Source organism: Drosophila navojoa, chromosome 4, assembly GCF_054131105.1.
Source record: "Drosophila navojoa isolate 15081-1374.11 chromosome 4, UAZ_NAV_1.0, whole genome shotgun sequence".
Classification (NCBI taxonomy): Eukaryota; Metazoa; Arthropoda; class Insecta; order Diptera; family Drosophilidae; genus Drosophila; species Drosophila navojoa.
The window spans coordinates 6,654,178-6,667,139 of record NC_142892.1 but is presented as its reverse complement, the minus strand read 5'-3'; the positions used below and the strand labels follow the sequence as shown (position 1 = coordinate 6,667,139).

The following is a 12,962-nucleotide window of genomic DNA, read 5'->3' as shown; positions in this document are numbered from 1 at the left end:
TTTGTGGCCTCTCACAGGGCGATAAAGTAATCGCCGCTATTCGAGCTTATGGCGTGAAATACACACACACACACACTCACACAGCTATACAGACAAACTCTCACATGTTTACGACTAGCATTAAATCGCTTTACATTATGAACCAGTTCATTAAAGCATAAACTTTATTGGTTTGTTGTTAAGTGCTGAAAATAATTTTTAGCTTAATTTTAATATGATTATTGAAGTGAAGTGCAACAGAGTACAACAACACAGCATAATTAATTGTAATTGCAATGTGCAAAACATGTGTGTATATTAATAATAACATTTTTATCATAAGTCTTGTTTCAAATTTCATTAGCATTAATGTCCATTAGCCAGAGCCGGCGCAGAGATGGAGTTGAGTGCGCCGAGCTTTTACCTTGTTATCAACTTATGGCAACTTTATGGTTGCCAGTTTACAGTTAGATATTGAAGTTAACAATTTAGCAAGGGAACTAGTTAAAGCAAGAACTAGTTCAGTTCCTTTCAGTTAAGTGAATCAATTATGTTAAAAGAACTAGTGAAGATGATGTGAACAAGTTAAAGCTAGAAATGATAGTTCACTTTAATTTATAGAACTAGCTAAAGCATGAAATGATGGTTCACTTTAATTTATGGAACTAGTTGAAGCTAGAAATGATAGTTCACTTTAATTTATAAAATCATTTGAACAAGAACTGAAAGTTCACTTCAATTTATAGAACTCGTTAAAGCAAGAACTGAGAGTTTACTGCAATTTAAAGATCTAGTTGAAGCAAGAACTGATTTTATAGAAGCATTTAAAGCACTGCACTTTAGTTCCACTTGATTTCATGTACGCTGTACATAATTCAAATCAGTTCCACTTACAACATTTCCAAATGAACTAGTGAAAGTCAGAAATAGTTCAATTTATTTGATAAAAGTTTCAATTTATGTAAAGGAAACTAGTTGAGTTTTAGTAATACCATTTTGTTTTAAGAACTAGTTCAGCTCATTTCAGTTCATTCAGTTACACTTGTATAAATTTAATTTAAATCTAACAAATGAACTAGTCCGGAGTCTTAACAAAGTCTCGATTAATGAAGGCAACAGCTGCTTTAGTTTAATCAACTGCTTTAGCTAAGCTTTAGTTTATGCCAGTGAACTAGTTTAAGTCAAGTCAGGTAATCTGCTGCAACAATAGAAATTAGAGGCAGAGCCAATTGCAAAACACCTTCAATCGATTGAATTGGAACCAGTTCCGCTGCTGGCAGAAGAGGGCAGCCGCAGAGGCACCCCCCCTCTCACTCTTTCTCTATGCCCCAAAAGGGGCAGGCGTCATTTAGTCTGTGGTTAGATGCACGTACGTTTTACAGGTTTTTTCCTACCTACACAAATGCACACACAGCCATATATATGTATGTGTGTCTGTATGTGTGTGTGTGTCTATAATACATATATAAACACATCTATTTAGTTGTTTTTCCGCTCGTTTTTCGCTTCGTTTTCATATTCTTGCTGCTGCTTCTTTCTGTTTTCTCTCTCTCTCTCTCTCTCTCTCTCTGCCTCTCTTTCTCTTTTTTTTTTTTAACGCGTTGTTTCGCTAACGTTGTTCGCGTTGTTGCGGTTGCAGCACGTCCGTACGTGTTTATGGCGCGCATATCCGCAAATATGCAATCAGACTATAATCTACTTAATGTCTTTTTCCAGCAACCACAACAACAACAGCAGCAACAGCAGCAGCATAAAAAGCAAAGAAAAATGCGCATGGAAAATGAAGTAATGCAGTTGGCCGAAAATGCTAGCCTAACAGCCTACGAGGCGTATGTGTAATGCCTGTATGAATGTGTGTCTCTCTCTGTGTCTGTGTATGCCTGTGTGTATGTGTGTGTGTGTGTGTCTTGAAACGGCACGGACATGGCACATTAACGGAAATTAGGCAGTCATTTTCGTAGCGAACATTTGAAAAGTGCGTATTCCTTTTTTTTATGTTTGACTGTATTCAATTTTTTGTTGCCTACTTTTTGGGGCCGCAGCGAAGCGCGCAACGCTTTGAAGTTGGCAGCACATTTTGGCTTTTAGCTAATTTTTAAAGATGCGCAGCAAAAGAGCAACAACAACAACAACAACAACAGCAGCAGCAGCAGCAACAACAAAGTTGAGTCTAGCAACAAAGCGTGGCCAAAGTGGAAAAAGACGCTGGAAAAATATTTTGCCTGTAGAGAACATTAGATATTGTTTTTGAGCTGCAGACATGGCGTTTTAGTTTTTAGCAGTTGTTCTCTGTTTTGTCCTCAGCCTGACAGCAGCAAACAGCAACAGCAACAACAGCAGCAACAGCAACAACAGCAACAACAACAACAACAACAGCAGCAGCAACAGCAATAGCAACGACAACGACCAGGACAACGATGACTCGCTGGCTGGTTGTTATTATTGTTATTGTTGTTGCTTGTTGCTTGTTGGCTCACAATGCGGCCATAAAAAGCAGCGCGTTGGCTGAAGTCGAAGTGCGGCGCTGCAACAAAAGGAGGCGCCCGCACAGCAGAACAATTGAAACAATAAAACGGCTTTAAGGAGCAACTCCATGCTGGACAAGGCGGGTGGATAAGGCGGAGGGGGGGAGCCTTGGATGGGAGGCAGGTGGAGCTGCAGCAGGCATAGATAAAAGCAATTATGGAGTGAGTCTGTGTGTGTGTGTGTGTGTGTGCAGTGCGAGTTGATAAAACTGTTGCTTTAAGCGAAAGCGCTTTTGGTACAGTTATCGACAAGTGATATCGTTATCAATAAGCATATATTACAAAGTAATGAGACATATGCAGAGGCGAGATGGGAAAGATGCATAGCCGAAAATGACAAAGAGACAGAAAGTCAGATAGAGATAGAGATAGAGAGAGTAAGCTGTATTCACAAAGATAGCAGTGCAGATAATGCTAACAAAGAGGCAGAGAGAGGGAGAGAGAGAGAGTGAACAATAGAGAGAGACAAAGTGTAAAGAATGATACCCTATCAAGAGGTTCCCTTAAAACATAGCAAAACTGCTATCGATAAACATAACATAGTTATCGTTATATCATATGCCAACTCTAATTTTACCTTAATTTAACAGCTGAAGAAATATTCCGCACGGCTCGTATGTCCCTTTGTAAAGGTTTTAGCTTTATTGGGGAATCAGTTAAACAAAATCGGATTTGCCAATGACGTAAAAATCGTTATCGGCATCGTAAACGGTGTCAGTATCACTTTGCTATTGTCATCGTTATCGTTATCGTTATCGCTTTCGATATCGTCGTGTGCATTCACTGCGCATTAAACAAGCTCTTGACCGTCGCATCGGTCGTATCGATCGGCAGCTTGTAGTAGCCATCGCGTCGTAGTGCTCGCTCCTCGTCGTCGGCAACGCCATAAATGTCCTCGATGGGCTGCATGATCTCCGACTCGTTGGGCAGCAGCAGCTTGCGCGCATCCTTGCGGAACACGGCCACCGCCTTGACCATGCTGTGATGGGCGCGCGTGAAGTGCTGCAGGCTCAGTGTCTTTCGCTTGGCCGCCAGCTTGCTCTGGATGCGATCGAGTCGCGCTATCAGCCGCAACAGTATGAACCGGGCGAAGCGATCCTTGATCTCGAGCAGCGTCAGTTCGGTGTCGCGTTGGCCCAACGGCCGCATATACGCGGCCACGATGAGGCCCACAAAGACGATGTTGATGAGCAGAATGGTCAGCAGTACGACCAGCTGAAAGACGTCCACGTCCGTGGAGCAGCAGGCCTCGCCCAGCTGCTTCCAGGACACCAGATCATAGTTGTGCACCTTCCACTCATAGTGCAGATAGGCTGTCAGCAGGGCCACCAAGCAGCTGCACAGCGATATGAAGGGATAATTGTGATAGAAGAACTCATTGAGGGATGCACGCAAGCTGCGCAATAGATTCATCGTTCAACTATGGCGGCGGCTATTGTCGAGTGGATCGGACAATTCCGATTTTGTTTATTATTTTAATTGATTACGGATTTCCCTTTCGAATTTTGAGCGTAACGTGCCGAAATGAGTTGTGCCGTACGAGCTACTGAGTGCAAAGCTGAGCCCACAATCTGTCTCCCTCTCTCTCTCTGTGTGTGTGTGTGTGATTGAGTGAGTGTTGGCGTATAAGAGTTTGCAGTTATTCAACACCCCTGCAACAAGTTCGCTTGTGGAACGTGAACATGTTTGATGCCGCCCACAATTGCAACTGCAAGTTGCAACGTGCAACATGTTTGAGAGCCACAAAAGCCTGAGCTGGCTTTTTGAGTGGTTTTTCCTTTGCCTTGCCTGTGTCTCTGCTGCTGCTGCTGCTGCTGCCTCTGCCTCTGCCTCTGCCTCTGCTTCGGCTGCTGCTGCCCAACTTATATCAAGTTGCAAGTCTAACGTTAATTTTGGCCAATCGCGACAACTTTTTGCCACACGATTCTGAGACGCTGATAAGGCAAATATAATAATAGCAAAAAAAAAGAATATGAAGAAGAAGCAGCAGCAGCAGCAGCAAATGCGGCCATTTTGGCCGCCTTATCTGCGACTCCTGCTCACTTTTGTCTGTCCGTCTGTCTCTCTCTCTGTCTATTTTTCTCTTCGCTTTTTTGCCTGTTTTTGCTGCAACTGCTTGTGGCAAGTGCATGCAAAACTGCATTTTGTACGACGAGTCCCAAAACTGGCAGCCAAAGCGGAAATATTCAAAAATTTCGCGCGGGTGGAACTGCCTGAAAGGCAAGCCGGGCCAGGCCGGGCCAGGCCGAGCATGTGGGGTGCGATGGCTCGTCGTTTGTGTGGCAGAGCCAGAGTGTTGCTCCCCCCCACACACTTTCTCGTCTATGCGGCGCGCTAATAAAAACGTAAAATTTAATGGTTACGGAAGGCACTAAAAAACAGGCTCACCAAAAACGAACTAAAGTCGCGGCCAACCGAGTGAGCGAACCATTCCCACCCAGAACTCGCCCAACCAACCGCCCGCCCGCCCGTTCGTCCGCTCGCCTGCCCCTCGGGGCGCTGTGGCGGCCGCTTGGGCGATAACCAAGCAACGAACCACAACCGCACACACAGAGCACAGGGCGAACTGTAACTACGCCAACGCCCTCGTCGCCGTCGTCGCCGTCGCCGTCGTCGTCGTCGTCGTTACCACCACCAGCCAAGGACTTCGATGTAGACGCAGTGGAGCGCCCAGCCGTGCACGTCAAACGCAGACAACTTGAAAAATGTAGAGACAGCGCCGCAGTAGTTGAAACACGCCAAAAAATATGCAAAAGTAAAATAAAACAGACGCATTTGCCCCGTTACCAAAGACGGACGGACGTAGAGGGCAGCCGGGAGAGACGGGACAGTCGGCATAGTCGGCGCAGTCGACAGCGTTCGACATTTGATGTTATAGGTTTTTGGGCTCTGTTGTTTGGCAGCGGCCGCAGCAGCGATAGAGCCACTGGCCGAGCTAGCTCCAGAAAGGCATTGCACAATATTTGAACTGACTGCCGCTAGCCGCTTGAAGCTCTGCCCCTGCCCCTGCCCCTGCTCCTGCTTCTGCTCCTGCTCCTGCCACTGCACCTTGCCACACAGCACAGCTGTATCTTTTTTAAATTTGGTTTTTCAGCAAGTTTCCTTTTTGTGCACAGCCGTTGTCCACTTGACAGCAAGCAGCCGGCCAGCCAGCCAGCCAGCCAGACAGACAGACAGCCGTTGGCTCTGCTGTTTAGCCAAATACCCTGGAAAACTGAAGTGTGTTTGCATATTGAAATGGGATTGCATTGTGTTGGTAATTAATCTACATAAAGTCAACATAAATAGTTTACTATTGCAATTAAAATGGGCAGCAATAGGGAGAGGGAGTGAGAGAAGGGAAGGGAAAGAGATGGAGAGAGAGAGAGAGAGATAGAGCAAAATAGAAGTAAGTAGAGGCTCAGGAGAAGACAGTGGATGCGAAGAGGTGAAGAAGAAGAAGGTGAAGGCAAGAGAGAGAGAGAGAGAGAGAGAGAGAGAGAGAGAGAGCGAGAGACTGAGACTGAGACTGAGACTGAGACTGAGACTGAGACTGAGACTGAGACTGAGACTGAGACTGAGACTGAGACTGAGACTGAGACTGAGACTGAGACTGAGACTGAGACTGAGACTGAGATAGAGGTAGAGGTAGAGGTAGTGCCAGTGAAGGACAGTGTAAGACAGAGAAGAAAGGAAGGACAGAAAGAGAGATAGAAAGAAAGAGAAGCAGAAGAAATCAGAAGAGAAAGACAATAAGACACGCAGGCACAGACAGAGAGAACGAAAAGATTATAGGCCAAAGAGAGAGAGAGGAAGAGAGGAATAGATAGCAAGTGCTATTGTAAAATTCAATCATGCAATCATGAGAAATACATTGCAAGGCATGCAAATAAAATGGTCAAAATTCCATATTTATTTCCATACTTATTTAATCAAAACTCTGCAGTTTTTTATAATCCTGCACATGTCTAAAATCTAATATACATTTACTAAAAATGTAATATTATTTGAAAATACATTCAAAATAATTAATTTAAAAGTTTATGGAATGGAATTATGCTAGGCAATCACACAGACTTAGCACGATTCAATATACCCTGTAAGTGTGGCCTCTGCCACTGCCAAAGGGCATTTGGGCAACTGCGAACTGCAGCAGCAACAGCAGCAGCAACAACAACAGCAGCAGCAGCAACAGCAACAGCAGCGGCAGCCAGTTGAAAAGTCAGTTGTCGCAATGGCCGACAAAGTTATGTGGCCTGAATATCTGGCTATATAGTGCATACACATATACATCCACAGAGAGAGAGAGGGAGAGGCCGAGAGAGAGAGAGACAGCATTAGGTGTTGCGGGGCAGCTAACCCAATGGACGGCAATTTGTGCCGCTAAACGAACCAATGCAAGCATCAGGATTGCAGCTAAAACGAGGGCAGGGGCAGGGAGCGGGGGCATAGGTGGTGCGGCATTAGGGGCGCTAGGCCGTCAGCTATTGTCTGTTGTCTCGCTGTCTGCAGCTGTAATTAGGTTTGTCCGCTTTGTGCAGGCGTCGAGCGGCCCAGTTTCCAGTTCGAGTAAAACACAGTTAGAGCTGCAGCTGCTGCGTCAGCCCAAAAGTATGCTGCAAATAATTCAGAATCGCGCTGCTTTATTGCGTTTGCCAGCACTGAAATGCGTCCGCCTCCTGCCAGCCACCACAAGCTCAGCAGCATCGGCTGTCGATGCGGAAATGTTTGCCTTGTTTACATCGCAGTGCATAAATTTGCAATCGCACGCACACGAATGCAGCGACGCGTGCCTTGCACACCAGTGCAGTGGGCCAAGCGTGGGCGTCGATGTGGGCGTAGGTGTGGGGGTGGCTGGGTAGGTGGGTAACGTAACGGTGCTCTATCTGCACTTATTGTGCGCAATATATATTGAGTCAATAGCTGCTGCTGTGCGCCTACAAATTAGTGTAGAGCCTCATCGTTCCAGTCAGACAGGCAGACGGACGGACGGACAGACAGACAGAGCGAGTGAGCGAAGAAAAAATCTGCATGCGACGCCCCAACAAAGTCGGACAACAAATTTTGTAGCTAACAGCATTTTCAAGTTTTATCGTTACGTGCGTCTGCATGTGTGTGTGTGTGTGTGTGTGTGTGCAGCCTTTGTGTCCTTGGCCCAGCCCGAATGGCACTTTTGCCGTTGAGGGTGTCTGTCTGCCACACACACACCTATACACACACACACCCACACACGCACAGTCCGACAGCTCGATCCTCATACGCGGCTGCCTTGTCTATTTAGCTGGCTGCATACAAAATGCACATAAATTGTCATGTTGCTCCACGCAGCTCCAGCTGGATGGTGCATGGTGCATGGTGCATGGTGCATGGTGCTTGGTGGCGTAACAGCATATTTATATTGATTTTCGCGCCCGACGCACACGGGCTGCGGCTTTGGCTCCCGGTTCGGGCACGGGATTGGCCCTGGCTTTGGCACTGGCAGCCACGGCAACTGGGAGCTGGGCAACTGGGGAGCCGACAGTTTGTTGTTATGTACTTTGGCTTTTCAATTTCGGTCCGCCGGAGACTCGTTTCAGCGTATTATTTCACTTTTTAATACACTTGCCATGGGGTACGACCGCTTTACGGCTTGACATGCAATTAATTTGTGAGGCAACAAAAAACGAAAAAAGTAATAATAATGATAATGATAATAATTAAAGTGCATTGCGTTGTGCATCTTATTATCCACATTTTGGAGCGATATTAAAGTAGCTTTGTATATGCATAAACTATATGTAAAATCTTCATTTTATTGTGTTCCATGGGGAAACGTTTTGTTAAAAAAAATATAAGATTATACAAAAAGAGGCAATTTTGGTAATTTCAAAAGGATTTATTTACTAAAATAAATAAAGTATGCAAAAGAGAAAGAGAGAGAGAAGGTAGGCGATTAATAAGAGTAAAGAAATTAAAATAAAGCAGAAATACCGAATGATAAAGAGATAAAGTGATCTCAAAAACTATAAGAGAGAGAGAGAGAGAGAGAGAGAGAGAGAGAGAGAGAGAGAGAAACAGATACAGAGAGAGAGAGAGAGAGAGAGAGAGAGAGAGAGACAGATACAGATACAGAGAAAGAGAGAGAGAGAGACAGCGAGTAATATACCATTTTATATTGTAGTAGATCAAATTTGAGTACAGATCTATAAAGAGAGGCAATGAGAGAGTGAGACAGATAGAGAGACAGACAGAGTCAGACAGAACAAAATAAATCGAAGCAGAATGAAAACCTAGCTTCATACAAAAGGCTAACAAATGTAGATAATGTAAGACACTTAAGCGAGTCTTCATTTCATCAATGGATTTTTAATCCACTGAAATGATGAGAAGAACTACGAAATGTGTTTACCAAAGAGAACTTTGAGGTTTGTATAGGCAAAGACTACCCTATTCCCTACTCTACTCCATATAATCTCATTACAACTACAACTCTATCCATCTACCTATCTATCTATCTATCTATCTATCTATCTATCTGTCTATCTATCTATCTATCTATCTATCTATCTATCTATCTATCTATCTGTCTATCTATCTACCTATCTATCTATCTATCTCTATCAAACACTCATCTCGTAAGGGCATTCATGAGTCTTCAAGCCGCTCAAGGTACTCGTTTTTCTTGTTTTTATCGAGTGCCGTTTTGTTCTGCAGTGTTTTGTGGGTGCACAATAAATTGAGCCGAAATTGCATCAGCAAAATTAACAGTTTCGTGTGCGTTAATAGACTTTTCCATTGGCCAACGCAGACCGCAGAGCGCTGTTTAGCCGCTGCTGCCTCTGCCTCTGCTGCTGCCATGGTCGCCTGGGATGCACAGCGAATCGCAGCAGAGCTGAGGGGGCGGAGGAGGAATGATGATGAGGGGCTCATCATTGACCATTTGGTAGCTAGGCGGACGCTAAACGCATTTGATAAAGCAGCAAAGCAGAGACAAAATGAGAGAGGGAGAGTGAAGAGAGAGAGGGAGAGGGAGAGTGAAGAGAGAGATAGAGAGAGTAAGTAGGTTTGCAGCTGAGCTAAATACATTTTTGATAGCGTTTAATCTATGTGCTTTTCGTGCTTTTGTGAAGCATTTCTTCAATTATTTATAGCAGGAGGTATTAAATTTTAAATATTCAGTTTATTTGAGTTCGACTCTATTTATTATGACAGCGCTGCGACTCGATCGAGTAGAGCTGCTGCTAATTGAAATCGAAGCTATGATTTATTTGAATACTAAATAAGAAATCAATCAAATGCGACTCAATTTAATTGTTTGCTCAAGCAATAACTGTAAGGGCATATTATATTATTATATTATATTATATATATATATATATATTTTTTTTTTAGGTGTCAAGTGGAATCTGAGCAGCGCAATATTAGCTGCGCTCGTAAATTGCTAATTTGCTTGCTGCCTCATTAGGCGGCAACAATTAGTTTTCGTCTGTCTGCCACAAACTCTGACTCTCTCCCTCTCTCTCGCACTGCATGGGCAATTAATCTGTGGGTGGGGCTGGCTGGTTGGCTGACTGGCTGGCTGTGTGAATTTCTAAAATTTTAATGCTGCAACGCTGCAACAATAAGCAAAACCACTTACTTAGTCACTGCAATGGCCAATTTCGCCTAGCTGCACAGCTGCCGCAAGCAAGCTTTCAACTTCAAATATGCAAAATTTGTAATAATCTAGCGGAAGAGCAAGAGAGAGAGAGAGAGGGCGAGAGAGAGAGAGGGAGAGGGCGAGTGGGCGGTTGGCATTTGGGGTCAACTCAAGTTCGGTTGTGCGACAAGTGCAGAGCGCACGCAATCGGCAACGTGTCGCATTTGTAGTTAGACATAATTGTTAATTACCCGAAACCATTACCACATTAAAGGCCATAAAATGCAACACTAATTGCTTTACGCCAGGGCAGTCTAGCTGCTGCCTCTCTCGCTCGCACTCTCCACCAAGTGCCACAGCTCGAGTTGCTCTTGAGTTTTCTATTTGATTATGCAGCCAATGGCTCTGCGTGTGTGTGTGTGCGTGTGTGTGTGTGTGTGTGTGCCTAATGCTCGCATGTAACGTTATATGCTGGGCAACAATAGTTATGCTTTTGTGGGGTCTGGGCCAGCCATTGGATGCCATGCCAAGCAAACATTCGCCTCCATTCACAATGGATTTGCTGCTGTTGCTGCTGCAGTCGTGTGGCATGTGATTAATATTTCAAAATTACACTGACATGCAAAGTGTCAACTCATTTTGAGCCATGGACGCGCTGACATTTCCCAGCCACGCCCAACAGCCCACCAGCCGCCCACTTGGCCACCTTTCGGCACTTGCAACAAAAGCGCTGACAAAGCGACGCAGCGCCTCAAGAAAAATGGTGTAAACGTTTTGTAACCATTCACCACAGCTACAACAACACATTCACAATAGACGGGCGACATTACACACACATACACATACACATATATGCATTTATATACATGTACATGCATGTGGCCTCGCGGTAGGCGTGAAAATCGTGTATTAAGTGAAATATTTATTAGCCAGCGCTTCGAGTCACGCGGACCTCTTCGCACGCGATTACCAGAAATTGAAATTACCCAAAAAAAAGAAGAAGAAGAAGAAAGAGAAAGAGAACGAGCGAATGGCGTGAGGAGGAAGCAGAGCAGCATGGGAGGGGTGTGGGCGTGGTTGTGGGTGGCGTGGTTGCAGTAAACAAGGACGAGCGACGCTGGCATTTAATTTAATTATAACATCAGCCAGATATTGTCGTAAATTGTGCGCAGCCGCAGCCCAACAAAAAACAAGCGAAGACCCAAGTGGAAAGAAGAAAGAAAGGGCTGCGAGAAGGAATATAACCAAAACAACAACAACAACAGCAGCAGCAACAGCAACAATGACAACAAATAGCAGCTGCTGCAACAACAATAATTTATCAATGACAAGCGAGCGTGCGGTTGGCCCAGAGAGAGCGAGAGAGAGAGAGAGAGGGAGAGGGAGAGGAAGCTGAAGGGATAGTGAAAGGAGAGAGAGGGAGAGGGCTAGGGAGAACCTTCATCGATTATGCCGCTGACTTATAAAATTGCATTCGCTGCTGGACAGCGGATAAAGGCTGACAGAGCATGTCACAATCTAAGCCAGGCTTAAAGAAGCTACACTCAGATTTAAACGATATAAATCATGTATGTACATATATATATAAATGAAAGGCATATATGTAAGTATACATGCATACACACATATATACAGAGTAGTAGTATATACACGTAAGTATATAAATAAATAGTCGTAGAGCGTAGGCGTTAATTGCTTTATTTAGCATTTGTTTTCATTTTCTTTACCTTTTTTTATTTTGACTATACACATATGTATGTGTGTATTTACATAATTGATAATTGATAAGAGCACGCACAATTATAGTTAATGACCAACTAACATAAAGCAGAAGGCAGACAAACAACAGCAAACACAAACAGGCAAAATTTAATAGAAAGAGAGAGAGAGACAGGTAGAAAGTGACAGAAAGAGAGAAATACAGGCAGAAAGTGATAGAAAGAGACAGAGAGAAAGAACAGAAACTGCTAGATAGATAGAGAGAGGGAGAGAGAGAGAGAGGCAAAGGCAAAAATAAGGAGACACATATGTATGTATGTAGAGAACCGAGAGAGATAGATGATATAGACAGCAAGAATCAGATAGAATAGATAGGGGTCTACGAAAGGCTGAGGCAGATAAATAGAAAACCAGCTACAGCTATGTAAAGAAACAATCCAATCCCCATTTACAAATTACAGAGTATTTTTCAGTTGGGCAGGCACAGAAGAAACTCTTATAATAAAATAGAATATAATAATAAGTAAATCATTTATGCATTAGTCAACTAACTATATAACGATTATACAAAATATTTTAATGTAATCAATAGAAACACATAGAGATATTCACGATTAAATTCCAATTTACATTAGTTGGCTAAGTTTTAGGTTTGTAATCGAAATTCCTCTAGCCCAGGCGAGGCGACGGCTGCCTAATTTCCCACACGCCTGGCTCAAATGCCAAATTGTGAATTAATTGAAAGGCTTTTGAATTGATTGGTGAGTGGTCTTAAGCCATGTCGTTCCATTTTTGGGCAAACAAACAGTTTGCTTGATTTATGTCGTTCGCTCTAATCTCGCATGCTGTTTCGAGTGGGCATTTCGGATGCTTAATTAACACGATTCGACGCGCCGCACACAAGCGACAGAGAGAGAGAGAGAGAGAGAGAGAGAGGGTGGGTGTGGGTAAACGGCATATGCTAAAAGCCGAATGGAAATCTTTTGGCATTTGCCTAGTCTCATTTTGCAGTCGAGGCTAAAATATTGGGCCAGCGATTTGACATATTGCCAACAAAGGAACTCATTATCTGTGCATTAAATGGCACAGGACCCCAGTCGCAGTCTCTCTCTCTCTCACTCAGTGTGTATGTGTGTGTGTGT

At 44.0% G+C, this 12,962-nt stretch overlaps 1 protein-coding gene across 1 annotated transcript; it reads right to left on the bottom strand.

Moving 5' to 3' along the window:
- Window positions 1-3,123: 3,123 nt before the first annotated feature.
- On the bottom strand, window positions 3,124-4,070 carry LOC108650646 (uncharacterized). The gene has a single exon (XM_018099855.3). It carries the CDS (start codon window positions 3,915-3,917, stop codon window positions 3,285-3,287), a length of 633 nt encoding a protein of 210 aa, XP_017955344.1. The 5' UTR covers window positions 3,918-4,070; the 3' UTR covers window positions 3,124-3,284.
- Window positions 4,071-12,962: the final 8,892 nt, after the last annotated feature.

What these genes read in the sequence shown, in the direction of transcription:
- LOC108650646 (XM_018099855.3), bottom strand. Translation starts at nt 3,917, where the DNA reads ATGAATCTATTGCGCAGCTTGCGTGCATCCCTCAATGAGTTCTTCTAT.